The sequence below is a fragment of the Telopea speciosissima genome, unplaced genomic scaffold (genome assembly GCF_018873765.1).
Source record: "Telopea speciosissima isolate NSW1024214 ecotype Mountain lineage unplaced genomic scaffold, Tspe_v1 Tspe_v1.0084, whole genome shotgun sequence".
NCBI lineage: Eukaryota > Viridiplantae > Streptophyta > Magnoliopsida > Proteales > Proteaceae > Telopea > Telopea speciosissima.
The window spans coordinates 110373-125912 of record NW_025317420.1 but is presented as its reverse complement, the minus strand read 5'-3'; the positions used below and the strand labels follow the sequence as shown (position 1 = coordinate 125912).

Below are 15540 nucleotides of genomic sequence, written 5' to 3'. Positions count from 1 at the left end.
GTTGGAACATTTAGATCCTTAATTCTCATAGTTTTTTGGCAGTTAGCTATTTCAGAACTACTTTTCTTTTGTTTTTGGCTGATAGGAAACTTCTAAGTTTACCCGTCTCCTCCTGTAAAGATAAAAAATAGTACTATTTGTCTATTTCTTCTTCTAGCACCAGCAATATAATGGAAGAAACTAGTTTCACAATCTTGACCTTGATATATCACCCCAATTCACACCACAAGAGTATATCAATATTTTGTTTTCCATCCTGTAGTCCTTCACTGATAAGATGATCAATGTTTCTTCTGCTTTATAGGATTTCCAAATTCTTATTTTGTTCTAACCTGCCAACACTTTTCAGCATTCCACATCTTTTTTTTTTCGGAGACGCCCGGGGGGGTTGGGGGAAGTGATAATAAACATCCTCATACAGAAAAGCCTACTTTACCCTGGTAATGTGATGAGATTCCATCAATGCTCCACTAACTCAATGAACCCTAAACCTAAATCAAGTGAGCTGCAAGTCGATGGTGAACCAATTCCACCAACCCAATAAAGCATGTGGTTCCAGACAACTCTACAAGTTGAAAGAAGCAAGGGGAACCATACCTTAACGAATGAAATTTCACTTGTATGAAGCCTGAATCCAACTCGCAACAGTTCAAAATGGGTAAGGGCAGGACAAATTATATCTTGGTAATGGAATAATTTCCACTAGATGAATGCAGCCTCGTTTCAATAATATAAGCAGGTGATCCAAAATCAGCCAAGAAAGGACATATACCCAACACTATGAGATTCCTAGTACAGGGACTCCAAGAATATACAGAATGGACTCATACCTGGATTCTCCCATTCACCCATCTATACAACCCTCATCGAAAGGATCGACAAAGCTTAAAAAATTCAGTCCCATGCACAGGATCAAACTTGTCACATCATTCTTCATGATGTTGCTTCACACCCAATGATTACTCTTAACTTCTTTTCTACTTTATCTCCCCCCCCCCCTTTCTTTTCCTCTACCTAAGACAAAAAATATCAAGAAAAAACAGAATTCACCCTTTTTGCCTCAACCCCAAACACTCTCCTAGTCTTCTTATACATTTTAAATCAAAGACGAAAAGGAAATATGTTAAAATAATCAATTAATAACCAGAACACAGAAAACATAGATAGCTGCAGATGCGTCAGAAAGATGCTTCTTCCTGCATTGCATTATGAAATCAATGGACATGCTTCACATAATAGGACACATTTACAATATTTACTTACCATGAGTTTCTGAACCAGGAACTAAACCAAAGCCACCATCATATGACTGCATCCAACAGAGGTAATTATCAAGATCTATGCACCAAAACTCAATTCATTTCAATATATTATGAAAAGGACTTCCCCAGAGCACCATTCAAGTGGTGCACTAGCTTTTTAGACCTGGCAATTCAGTATGTAGTCCTTTGCTTTCTCTCTATCCATTCCGCTCCAATTCTTCAACATAAAACATATGGCAGCTGGAAAATCAATGAGATTTGACGATATTTCAAAAAGGTTCCCCAAAAATTTTTAAAACATAATAACATATGCACATTATCACTAGTCTTCCTTACCAGCACAATATACAAATCGGAGGTCTGTCTCTGCTCCAATGTGGATGGGCATAAAACTGCCAAATACAGAAGAGAAAAAATTGCTTTAAGTTTAGATGGACCTCATAAATTGTGAAGCTATTGTATATGCAAGTAAAATATGATGAAATTCAGCTTCATCGAATGAAACCACCTACCTCGTTGCCATTTGACAAGCCAAGAAAGGCAGAAGAAAGTGTGGTGGAAAATATAAGGGGAAGTAGATATGCAAAATCTGGCAGGCATTTTGGGAGTATTCGGCTAGTGGAACAATACATGCAACCTGATGGGTCTGGTCTTTATCTCATTTATTGATAGTTCTTAGTTAATCTTTTTCTGGTCAAAAATGTTTGCAAAGCATTACCATTATCATTATTGTTGGCCACGCTAGCAGGTGGTGTTGTCATTGTTTTCAACATATTGTGTCAGGTAGGGTAGCAGAGCAGAAGAGCTGTGGTGAGTGTTATGGCATCTGGCAGTGGTAGTGGCTAAGATGTTAGTGAGATGGCTAAGATGGCTCTGTTGGTATAGTCATAGTACGAAATCTCGTTTCGGAAGGCCATTTCGGCCAGACCGAAATTTCGCTGAAACATTGTATTTTTTCATTAAGTTTTGCTTGCCCATTTTGGGGTGCAAAATGCCGAAATGAGCGAAATACCAAAACGAAATGACCAAAATAACGAAATTTCGACGAAACGGTGAATTTTTTAGACTGAAATTTACGAAATTTCCAAAATCTTGCATTTTTTCTATTTCGAAGTACCATCCTGTTTCGGCTCAAACCAAAATATCAGAAATTTTTGAGTTTTCAACAAAATTTTGTCGAGATTTAGAATAATGGGTATAGTTGCTGAGTTAACTGACAGTTGGCAGTAGGGCTGGTATAGTTGGCACGATGAGGAGGCAGTTGTAAGTCCTTAAGTACATGACGTGTGTTGCCGAAGGTGAAGGATGCAGTTATGTGAGGAAGACCGCATGTTTATATTGGAGCAGTAACTTCACAGGTGTTTTGAGACGTCCTTCACTGGGATATTACCATAGTTCGAGAACTCGCAGAGTTTCTTGGTTTTTGGAAAAGCCGAGACGATACTGCCTGCGAGTCTCAAAAGTGCATTATCTCGGCAAGATCCTGGATCACGGTTCGGATCTTGGTTTCGATCCATTTTTTTAACCCACCTACCACTTAAATACCTCACCTAACTCGACAGAACTCGACATATCTTGGCGAGATCTCGGATCTCGGGTTGACCCAAAATTGAGGCTTCGAGTTGGAAAAAAAAATATGCACCAACTCGGCAAGATCTCGACTCGTCTCGATTTTTCCAAGAGCCGAGTTGGTACCGAGACCCGAGTTTTAGTACCTTGGATATTACTGAAGCCCAAAACTACAAGTCTCTAATCCTATAAGTAGGCTTCGCAGTGCCTCCAGAATATGGTCGTGCCAAGCTCAGATGAGGGAGCTATGATCTCGAATGCAGATGCCATACATGATGCCCAGATTCTGTTTTATACACTGTACAGCAGTTTCATGGATTTTTTGAGCTATCCTCTAGTTGGAATTTGTGGAAGATTGAATATACTAAATGTAGATCTCTAAGTCAACTTTCCACCAGTTCAAGAATTGCATCAATTGGATTCAAGACGAGAGAGATATAAACATTTCCATATTATCATGCAGTGCTGGCAGCAGCACTGCCCAGGCCACTAAAGGGCAGAATGGTTTTGCGACTAGACTTGTCGAGTAGATTATTGAAGATGATGCATTTATTTTCATATGAAAGTTAAACAATGAGAGTTGGAGTATTTGCCAGGATCTTTCAAATGGAACTGGAGTCCAAGTCATTTGGAGTTATACACAGAGAGTTACAGGCATGACAACATGCATGGTTCACATTATTTTCAGAGAACTCGCAGTGCATGTACATTTGACTTCAGGTTGATTTTTTGGCACAGTACTGTGTCCTATGCAAAGGAGTAAATTAAAAGACTGACCCATTGAATGGAGATTTAAATTCCTCAACTCTCGCCTCAATTAAAGTTCGGATGAGGGAGAAATCCTTTCGAATGTTCGTCCCAGAGCTGTGATCAGAACACTCTGTTTGCATATACAGAAACTTACAGCATGTTTTTCGAGGTCTTCCTCACAATCTGGATTAAAGCTTAAAACATGAAGGTTGTACAGCCTCAAGTCTTCTTCCCAATGCTGCTGGAATCAAGTCAATCCAATACTAGATGAATGACATATGGTCATTTTGCCGGCAGTGCACAGAAACTGGTCCAACCATACGTGGTTTGACCGGGGCCAAAATAGGGCTCATTTTTGTCATGTTTAAAGCGGGATTTCTTATTAGAAACAAGTGAGATTGCTGGGGAGAACAGAATTGTAAATAGAGAAGAAGCGTAGAGAAGTAAGAATGGTAAAAGCTTCAATGGGGAAATCCTAACCTATCAAACTTTCTAGAATGCTAAAAGCTCCATCAAAAGCAAGAAGATATGTGATGCAGATCCAAGCATCTGCAAGAAGAAGCAGCTTTAAGATTAGGGCCTAGTAGTTGGAGCCTTAGTTTATTTCAGCTTTAGTTATTTCCCATACTTAGTTTTTTTCAGTTTACTTGTACACTTAAATTGAACCAGTTCAGACCATGGTTCAATTTAAGTGAATTAATCCTATAGGCTGTTAGGTTTTTATTCCCAATTGGTAGATAGGGAATCTTTTAAGTTTTAGCTTTTAAATTAAGTGTCCCACCCATTCCACGATTTATGTGAGGGCCGGATTCATATTTGTAATAGGATTTGGGCCTTGGGCCATATTATAAATAAATAAATCGTGGGAGGCTCCCCCACAATTTAGACTTTAAAAAAATCGTTTTCTGTTGCTGCCATTGTTGCTGCTGTGTTGCTCCTTTGAGAGTGCTGCCTTGTGAGTAATATCAAGGTGAAAGCGATTGGTGGATCTCCAATCGACTCCTTGCGTCTGGTAGACCGGGAGGATCCTTTTTTCATCTCCTTGCATCTTGTAGATCGGGAGAACCTCAATTCTGTTTTCAAAACTGCTGCCATTGAAGATATAAACTTTCAAGTAAGTACTTTACAATTTTTTGCAACTACCCTTCTTCTTCTAATCCTCCAACCTCAGCCTACCTATCTCCAATCGATCCGCTAAACCCTAGTTCCATCTACACCCTGTCCAGCTCAATTCCCTCCATCAATTTCATCCAAACTTCATCCACAGCAACCTCACCACATCCCCTCCACTTGACTGTAACTTCTGCCCCATTCTAACATCAAACCCTAAAATTCCCTCAACCTTCATTAAACTCAAAACCCTAGAATTTCCAGATCCATCACTTTTATCCATCAACTTAGCCCCAAACCCTGGCCGAGTACTCTTCCCTATCATTGGAAGACTCGACCTGAACCCCTTCCCTGAATTCCCATCCTAAACCCTAAAACTCATCTCACTTATTTTTCCCAAAACCCAAAACCCTAATCCTAATTTTCTGATTTTTAATTTTCACTCAAACATCATCCAAACCTTCACTGCTAGCTTCCTCTAAACCTGCCTAACATTACCATATAAGAATTACATCCATTACCTTAAACCTAACCCTAGAATTTTACCTAAATCATCAAATCTGCCCAATCAACCAGCAGGTCCTGGTTTACTTGGCTCCTAGTAGACCCTTTGTCTATCTAGGACTACATTAATATGTGGTTGAAAAATGCTTTGAATATCTAACTGGGATTTCAGAAGTGGAGAAAAGCTCATTTTTTAAGATGAGAAAGAGAGAGAGAACTTGGGAGAGTTTCCATGTATTTACCCTATTGCAATTCACCATTCTTGACAGGGTTATTGTTCTATTGATTGTTCCAAGAAGGTGATTGAAGAATTCATTGAACATTAGCTAGGGTTTGAGTAGAGAAAGAGAGCTTGAGAAGAAGAGGAAGAAAGAAGACAGAGAAGAAGAAGAAGAAAGAAGAGAGAAAAGAAGCAGAAGAAAGAAGGAAAAGAGAAGAAGAGGAAGAAGGAAGAGAGAGTGGAGTGCTCCAATGAAGACGTTCAATCTACAGTATCTCTAGAGGTCGCCAAGACATAAGTAACCCATTCGACAAATCCTCATGTATTGTAATTGAGTGTAGGATAGGTGTTTGGGAAATTTCTTGAATCAATATTTGTAATGTTTTTGGGAGGAATTTGTAGTTTATGAGCTTGTAATTGAGGCAATTTGTATAAGCCCATTGCAATTCTTGAGCTATCAAGTGGGTGCTTGATGGTAGGAGGTTGAAGCTCCCGTGTAGTGGGTGCTACACAAAGCCAGGGCCTGCGTCATGGGTATGACAGAAATTCGTATGTGCATTACACAGAGGCTAGATTAGGCCATTTGCATCGTGGATGTAGGCACACTGCCGAACCATATATATCTCTACCTTGTGGTGATTGCTTGTGGATTGCATGTGTGGGTATGTGAAGCGCATTTTCTCCAGGATGGGTGTGCACATCGAGTAAACCTTGCCACGTGGTTGAATACATGTGGTTGAGAGGCAAGGTGTGTCACATAACTATATGTGTGTATGATTGGTAAAAAGGCCAGTGCCAACCAATTAGTTCTTAGCAGATGTGTATGTGCACGTGATTGAGGGTTGCCAGACATTGTGATTGTGTAAGTACAAGGGTAGTCATCACCTGCAATTGTGAGGTTTGAGGGAATGAGTTGGGTTTGATTTTTGGACACCACTGATTCACCCCCCTCTCAGTGGCATCTGTATTCAACAATTATCACTATTACTATTATTATATTGATTATGATGATGACCATCATTAATAAGGATGTCAATTGGTTCATTTTCGGTTATTCAGTTCGATTCAAGATACAACATGTGGAAACCATAATCAAACCAGAACAAACCGACTTGGTTCGATTTTTTCCTATTTCTTATTCGGTTTACTATTCGGTCCTCAATAAATTTATGGAGAATCCAAAACATGCTCATTAGGATGTTGCTTATCGAATTATGAAATATCTTAAAGATGCTCCTAGCAAAGGCCTTGTTTATCATTGTCATAGTCACATTAATATTGTGACTTATTCTGATGCTGATTGAGCTGGTGTTGATGACGATCATAGATCAATTATTGGATATTGTACATTTGTTGGTGGTAACCTTGTTCTTGGAGGAGTGAGAAGCAGACTACTGTGACTAGGTCGAGTGCAAAGGCTGAAGATAGAGCTATGGCTGATACCATAATATAGTTGATATGGTTGAAGTCTCTTATGCAATAGTTGGGGTTCCTTGTTCCTCTACCAATGAAGATGTATTGTGATAATCAAACTGCAATTTATACTGCTGGCAAGCTAGTTTTTCATGAGAGGACCCAGCATATCAACGTCAATTGTCTTTTTGTGAGACATGCAGTCATGAAGAAGCTTACTTTGATTCCGTTCATCAGCTCCAGCAATCAACTTGGTGATATGTTTACAAAGGTGCTGTTTCGACCCACTTTCCTTAGTGGTTGTTCCTAGCTAGGTATGGGAGATATATATACTCCAGCTTGAGGGGAAGTGTTAGAATATGCGTACGTATCGATTGGAGGTCCATGGGGGTCCATGGACCTCTACACTGTTGTATAGTCTTCTTATCTAGTTCTTATCTTAGTATGTAGTTCTAGTCTAAGTGGCTTTCAGTTTCTTATTGTAATAAGGTTACTTATGGTTTCCTATTGCAGTAATGACTTGGCTTTATTAATATAAATTCAAGAGGTGGCGGTAGATTAATCTAATTTATCCAACTGTGGAATTCTATGAATACTGGCTTGATCAATGTGATCATAGCCCAACCTTTATTTATAATATTGAAATCATATGACAAAACTATAACTAAGTAATGTGGCACTAAAACCCACATACAAGAATTACCCCCACGAACAGATTTACCCTTGGACCCATATTATAACACTCCCCCCTCAAGTTGGTGCATACTTATCAAACATGCCCAACTTGCTAATAATAGGAAAAAACAATTTTGTAATGATTCCTTTGGTGAGGATATCAGCCAACTGTTCACTCGACTGAATGAATGGAATACAAATAATTCCTTGTTCCAGCTTCTCTTTGATGAAGTGTCGGTCAATCTCAACATGTTTGGTCCGATCATATTGGACTGGGTTGTGAGCAATGTTGATTGCTGACTTGCTGTCACAGTAGAGTCGCATAGGAAGATCAGCACTCATCCCCAAATCTTGAAGAAGCACATTGAGCCAAAGAAGCTCACAAATACCCTGTGCGATAGCTCATAATTCAGCTTCAGCACTAGATCGAGCCACAACAGCTTGTTTTTTGCTTCTCCAAGTAGTTAAGTTACCTCTAACAAATGTGTAATATCCAAATGTGGACTTCCTATCATCGGGACTGCCAGCCCAATATGCATCGATGCTATCGAGATGGTATGCGCTTCTTTCCCGGAGATGGCTATGTGGAGAGAACAATACTCCTTTCCCGTGAGTCTGGAAGATCGACTTGAGAGTAGCGGAGAAATTGTTCGACTTCTCTTTGATGAAGTGTTTCGTCCAATCTCAACATGTTTGGTCTGATCATATTGATGAAGTGTGGTGTTGGCAATGTTGATTGCTTGACTTGCTGTCACAGTAGAGTCGCATAGGAAGATCAGCACTCATCCCCAAATCTTGAAGAAGCACATTGAGCCAAAGAAGCTCACAAATACCCTGTGCGATAGCTCGGAATTCAGCTTCAGCACTAGATCGAGCCACAACAGCTTGTTTTTTGCTTCTCCAAGTAGTTAAGTTACCTCTAACAAATGTGTAATATCCAGATGTGGACTTCCTATCATCAGGACTGCCAGCCCAATATGCATCAGTGTACGCTTCTATCCGGAGATGGCTATGTGGAGAGAACAATACTCCTTTCCCCGGAGCTGACTTGAGGTAACGGAGAATTCTGTATGTTGCTTCCAAGTGAGAAGAGTGAGGGTCATGCATGTATTGGCAGACAAGGCTTACAACAAATGTGATATCTGGCCGGGTATATGAGAGGTAAATCAATCGACCCACAAATCTCTCATAGCTGCCTTTGTCCACTGGCTCACCTTCCTTACTCTTCAAATCTGTGTTGGGCTCCAGAGGGGTATCTGCTGGTTTACACCCAAGCATCCCTATTTCTTTCAATAAATCCAAGGTATATTTCCTTTGAGAGAGAGATATACCCTTAGCTGAATAGGCAACCTCAATCCCTAGGAAGTACCTCAATTTGCCCAAATCTTTGACTTCAAACTTCGTGCCCAAATAAGCTTTCAGCTTTTGAATCTCATGTGCATCACTGCCTGTAATTGCTATGTCGTCAACATAGACAATCAAAAGGGTAACTTGCTGTCCCACTCTCTTAACAAACAATGTGTGGTCTGCATTACTCTGCTTATACCCATATGCGATCATAGCCTTGTGGAATTAGCCAAACCAAGCCCTTGGGGACTGCTTCAGACCATATAGGGCCTTCTTTAACTCGCACACTTTCCCCTGAGTCTCTGAAGAGGTAAAACCCCGGGGTACCTCCATGTAGACATCTTCTTCCAAGTCTCCATTTAGGAAGGCATTCTTCACATCAAGTTGTTGGAGTTCCCATCCTTACTTTATAGCACAAGAAATGATGACCCGTACAGTATTCATCTTCGCTACAGGAGCAAAAGCCTCTTAATAATCGATTCCTTGGGTTTGAGCAAACCCTTTGGCAACCAATCTCGCCTTGTATCTCTCCACAGAACCATCAGCCTTGTGCTTCACCACAAAGACCCATTTACAACCAACAGGCCTCTTCCCATGTGGAGAACTTACCAAATCCCAGGTCTGATTTTTCGTAAGGGCAAGCATTTCTTCATTCATTACCTCCTTCCATTTTGGTTCGGCTATTGCTTCCTGCCAAGTGTTAGGTATGGAAACAGAGGACAAAGAGGATATGAAAGCATGAAAAGCAGGAGTTAGAGAGTTGTAGGACACAAAATTTGAGATAGGATGCTGAGTGCAACTTCTTTTTTGTCTGCGAACAGCAATGGGTAAATCAAGACAAGGATCAAGAGGGGGGCTTACCAGAAGTATAACTAGGAGCAAGATCTGGAGTAGGAACAGATGCCGATTGCGTAGGTGGTGCAACAGTGATGGTTTCTTTCTCTTTGAACCGAGGACCATCTGTAGGAAAATCAGTTCCCCGAGTGTATTTCTGCTTCACAAGTCTCTCCCCCTGCACCTGTTGCTCAATCTGTCCCACTTCTTGTTCTTGACTTGTAACTCCATCCTCTAGTTCAATAGAAACATCTTCAATGGTTGGTATCTCAACATCTAAAGGAGCAATCAACGGGACCTCTTCATTACTTTGACTCTTCCCCTGCAGAGGTACCAGCGGTGGAAAGTAAGCTTCCGACTCCCGAAAGACAACATCCATGGTGACCAACATCTTTCGAGTAGGAGGATGGTAGCATTTATAGCCCTTCTGAGTCGGTGAGTAAACAAGAAAAATGCATCATAATCCTCTGGGATCAAGCTTACCATGGACGTGGTGCTTTCGTGCAAACACAACACAGCCAAACACTCTTGGGGGCACCACAAAGGTGGATTTGCCAACCAACATATCCAAGGGACAGCAGCCACCCAAGACACGAGATGGAAGTTGATTGATGAGGTAGGTAGTTGTAAACACGGCATCACCCCAGAAACGAGGAGGGACAGACATGGTGAACATAGGGGAACGAGCTACCTCCAGTAGATGTCTGTTCTTGCGTTCAGCCACTCCATTTTGAGCAGGAGTGTCAACACAAGAAGTCTAGTGTATGATCCCATGGCTATCCAAATAGGAACGGAAAGCACCATCCATATATTCCTTGCCATTATCTGAGCGAAGAATCTTCACCTTGGCATCAAACTGCGTCTGGACCATCTTACGGAATAACATAAAACAATTGAACACATCACTCTTGCTATGCATCAAATAGACCCAAGTCGACCAGCTAAAACAATCAATAAATGTAACAAACCATCGAAACCTAGAGGTAGAAACACAACGGACAGGGCCCCAAACATCAAAATGAATTAAACCAAAAGGACTCAAACTTCTATTATCTGAAATAGGAAAAATACTCCGAGTTTGTTTTGCCAAAGTGCAAGCATCACAAGAAAATTGTATTTATTACATTGTTTCACTAGACTAGGAAATAAAGCAGATAAAACCCCAATCGGGGGATGGCACAAACGACGATGCCAATTATTCAACTCAAGTAATGCAGAATCAAAAGTAAAAGATGCCGGCAGTGATGTCAATACTGTTCGGGGACTTTCAAGCACATACAAACCACCAACCACCTTACTACATGCAATCGTACTATCCGTTTCCAAATCCTGAAATAAACAACGAGTTGGATAAAAGATTACTTTGCAGTTTAAATCCTTAGTTAGACTACTAATGGACAGCAAGTTAGTAGTAAACTTAGGAACATGTAAAACAGGGGAGAGAGTGAGAGAGGAGGTGCACTGAACGGATCCCTTCCCAAAAATAGAAGAAAGAGACCCATCAGCAACCCAAACCTTTGACTGGCCTGAAAGAGGATTATACGTGGCAAAAACAGAGGAAGAACCTATTATATGGTCGGTTGCCCTTGAGTCAATAATCCAAGAGTCAGGCATGACCGACGTGCAATTCCCACCAAAAGAAATACCTGTGGAAGACGGTGCATTGGAAGGAGCAGGTAAGAACAAAGCCGAAGCCGCCATGGAAGGAGATACAGATGCCGAAGAAGATGTGTCCAAACGATTAATCATATCCAATAGATTTTGCAACTCAACCATCACAGAGGAAAGAGATTGTTCAGATGGATTTTCAGTAGCAGCCTGATTAGCACGAGGTACTGGACCGATTGGAACCCCTCTTTCCACACCCACGAGTATCCGCAGGACGACCATGAAGCTTCCAACATCGGTCCTTGGTGTGCCAGTCCTTCCCACAATGATCGCATTTAATAGGTGGGCGATCACTAGCTGGCCAATCAATAGGAGGAGGTCGAGAGTAATTACCACGGGAAGATTGGGAACTAGAAACAAGGGCTGATCGTTCCTGAGTGACAGGATGAACCATAGCAATGCGCCTCGTTTCCTCAGCCGAAAGTATGGCATAGGCCTGCTGATGAGCACATTTACGTGTGAAATCTTAGGGCATAAAGCATACATTTTACCACATTGGACAGAGTTACTCGCTGCTTTCTTGTGCTTTTCAGGTTGTAGGTGATTTCTTGTGAAAATGGAGGAGATGATGCTAAGGAAATGTTTTTAAGCAGTTTAGAGGTGTTAATGGCTTGGATGTGTAGCCCATCGAGTCAGCTTCGCAACGGTTTAAACGGCACATGATTCCAAGTTGAAACGAAGAAGTTACGGCCGTTTCCGTAACGAAGCGCGAAAATGGTCTATAGGGGTTTATTTGCAATTATTGACAGTCGGCCGGAGACAAAGTGAAGCGAAAGTTCGGATTCTAGGGGTCTTAACGCAATAACCAGAAGTTATATTTCCTGTACCCGAAAGATTCCATTTGGAGGGCTCTGGACAGTCCAACTTCAACTTGAGATATCTTGGGCTCCCGAACTCCAAATTGGACGAAATTTGGGTCTCTTTTGGGTGATTTTTCGCAAGGAACACAATGGTGAGGCCTATATAAACACCCCATGCTCCACGTTTCCTGAAGGACAGAATGGGTATTTTATTTATTCTTGAAGGAATCCTAGTCATCACCCTTACTCTCTCTCTCCTCCAACTTCTCAAGGGCACTTCTAGAATTCTACTTGGGATAGATTTATTTTGAAAGATATTCTCTCACCTATGGAAAGTTGAAAAGTCAAAGCATCTTTGATTTTATTGCTTGAAGAAGATATCTACAAAGAAAAGGAAGCACTTGTTATAATTGGAAGTTTACTTTTCTAGAAATAGAAGTTCTATGTAAACAATTTTCTCTTCTTCTTCTTTCTATTTTTTTCCTTTTTTCTTAGGATTCAAGGCATTGTAAAAGAGGAAGGAGAAGAGAATATTCTCTTTTCTTAGGGAATATTTCTCCTACACTTCGCTCTTCTCTCTTCTCTTCTCTTCCCCCTATAAATACCCCTTGCCCTTTGGGTTGTAAGAAGTTAGTATTTTTCATGGTATAAAATCTCGCGAAATATCGGCGATATATCGCCATATTTCGTGAATCTCGATATGTCCGAGATACGAAACACTTCCGAAACATAAAAATACAATATCTCGTCGATATATCGTGATATATCGACGATATATCGTGGATCTCACGATATATCGCGAGATATTGTAAAAGTGACAAATAGTGTCACATTAAGAGCCTTATAATTCCATATTTCGCAACTCTTGGTCGATATTTTGACCGAGAGCTGCTGAAATTCAAATTTTCTCTCTTCTTCCTCCCTTCCAAGCCTCATCCAAGCATTGTTGAAGCTCCTTGTCGCCGGGAAGACGTCGGAGGGTCATCTAAGCTCATCATCCAAGCCTATTTTCATTATTTAAGGTAAATTCTATTTCTCCAAAACTATTTTTTTTAAAAAAATTTTGTACAAATGTTGTTGGATGTTGATGATATTAATATATGTTAGACACCGGAGGCCGATCTACAGCCTCACGGTGTCGAAATTTTTTTCCCATATGTATTTTTTTTATTTTTTTTCTGGTTTTAAAAATTCATTTTCCTACAACTAAAATAGGAAATAATTAGGGGTAATATGACTTAGATGGTAATGAATTAAATATATGTTAGACACCAATGGCCGATCTACGGCTTCACAGTGTCGGATTTATTTTTCTGCTCTTAAATAATTCTTTTAATTTTCGAAAATTAAGAAAAATATATAAAAAATTAAAAAAACAGAAATAAATAAGGAAAAATATGAGTTTTAAGTTTAAAAAATAATGAAAAAATTTGAAAGTTATTTCTATATGTTTTGAGATGCATTACATGTATATTATGTTTACTAATTTTTGGTTTTGTTGTGTTAGGTCAATACTTATATTAACATTATATATAAAAAATTGGTTTTAATTATGTGAAAAATATAAGGGTTAGGGAAAAATATTAAATAACTATACAAGTGTATTAGTAATCTAAAAGTGTCAATTGAAGTGCATCTACATTAAGTTTTTTAATTATTTGTGTTACTTACATTGCAGTAAACAAGTATCATTATGGCGGATCGTGATAGACAACGTGCGAAGGGCAAGCAAAAGGTGGGGGAAAGTAGTCAACAAAGGGGGCGGAGGGAACAAAGAGAACAGAGGGAACAAGAGAGACCAGCCAGCCAGCATAGGGGTGACATTGCATGGTTACATGGTACTCCCATTGATGGGGATAAGAGAAAATCTATATGTAACTATTGTCACATGCAATTTATGGGAGGTGGGTCCAGTAGACTTAAACAACATCTGACTGGAGGATCTAAAGATGTTGTAGGTTGTCATATGGTCCCTACTGAAGTAGCCAGGGAGATTGGTGATAGTTTGAGGGGAAGAAAGAAGAGGAAGGCTGACAAGCAAAGGATAAGAGAACAACTTGAGGATACAGTGAGGAGTTCGATGGGAGGAGGAAGACGATACAATGATGATGATGACTCCTCTGATGATGATGATGACATTGCAGTACCTGATGACATACAAACAGCAGAGGAGGCTAGGGATTTTAGGCGGACTGTTTCAAGGAGCAGAGTAAGTTTTCAAGATGATCAGCAGAGACAAAGAGTAGGGGGTAGTGGAGGAGCTGGCAGTTCTGGAGGTCCTAGAACTTTGAATCCTTTTAAAAGATCACAAAGTGTGAGGGCAACCCCAACACCTCTACCAGTACCAGTACCACCATCAACATCGATCCTAAATTGCATAAGAAGAAAGGAAGCGATCAACCCGAATCAAAGGAGCATGGAAGGGGATGAAGGGATTGGTTAAAGAATCAATAGCTAAGTGGATGTTATACCATACCATCCCAAGAACATGCACAAGCCCCCATTATGATACCATGATAGATACCATTACGAGGCTGGCCCAGGATTCAAGGGCCCCACCCCATATGAGGTAATGAATGTTTATCTACCTCAACAAAAGAGTGAGATTGATGAGTACATTAGTGAGATGAGGAATATGTGGGAGACATATGGGGTGACTATAATGGCAGATGGATGGACTGGGCCTACAAGAAAGTCCATCATCAATTTCATGGTTTATTGTGATGGGAGGACAGTGTTCCTCAAATCTGTGGATGCATCCAAAGAGATATTTACAGATTGTTAAAGGAAGTAGTGGAAAAAGATGTGGGTATTGAGAATGTTGTCCAGATTGTAACGGACAATGGAAGTAACTTCAAGCTAGCCGGTGAGAAGATGATGAACAATAGTAAGTACCGGCTCTTCTGGACTCCTTGTGCAGCCCATTGCATTGACTTAATGCTAAAAGATATGGGAAAGTTAAAGTTGGTGAAGACTGTGGTTGAAAGTGCAAGACAAGTCACCAACTTTGTATACAACCACTCCTATGCACTCAATCTATTGAGGGAAAAATGTAGGGGTGACTTGGTTAGGCCTGGCATCACAAGATTTGCCACCAACTGCATTGCTCTCAAAAGCATTGAGACAAAGAAGGCCGGGCTGAGAAGCATGTTTGCTTCTGAGGAGTGGTTTGAATGGAAGGGTTCCAAGATTGCAAATGGGAGGGAAGCACAAACAACGATGTCATCTGAGGACTTCTGGACCAAACTAAGCAAAATGGTGAAAGTTTTAGAGCCAGTAGTTAAAGTTCTACACGTTGCTGACTCCGCTCTGAAGGGCCCAACCATGCCAGTCCTATATGCTGCAATAGACTTGATGAAAGATAGTGTCTATAGTGTGGCTCCTCGCA

The 15540-nt window shown here is 40.5% G+C and overlaps 1 protein-coding gene across 1 annotated transcript in view; it reads right to left on the bottom strand.

Annotated features, from left to right (window-relative positions):
• Nucleotides 1-1139: 1139 nt before the first annotated feature.
• The window catches only part of LOC122647596 (geranylgeranyl transferase type-1 subunit beta-like), a 30048-nt gene continuing 15647 nt past the window's right edge, over nucleotides 1140-15540 (bottom strand). Inside the window, exons 5-7 of the mRNA XM_043840956.1 lie at nucleotides 1599-1654; nucleotides 1426-1502; nucleotides 1140-1309 (exon numbers count right to left, since the gene is read on the bottom strand). Of these exons, the coding sequence (XP_043696891.1) occupies nucleotides 1256-1309; nucleotides 1426-1502; nucleotides 1599-1654 (187 nt within the window). The 3' untranslated portion in view covers nucleotides 1140-1255. The remainder of the gene's footprint in view (nucleotides 1310-1425; nucleotides 1503-1598; nucleotides 1655-15540) is intronic.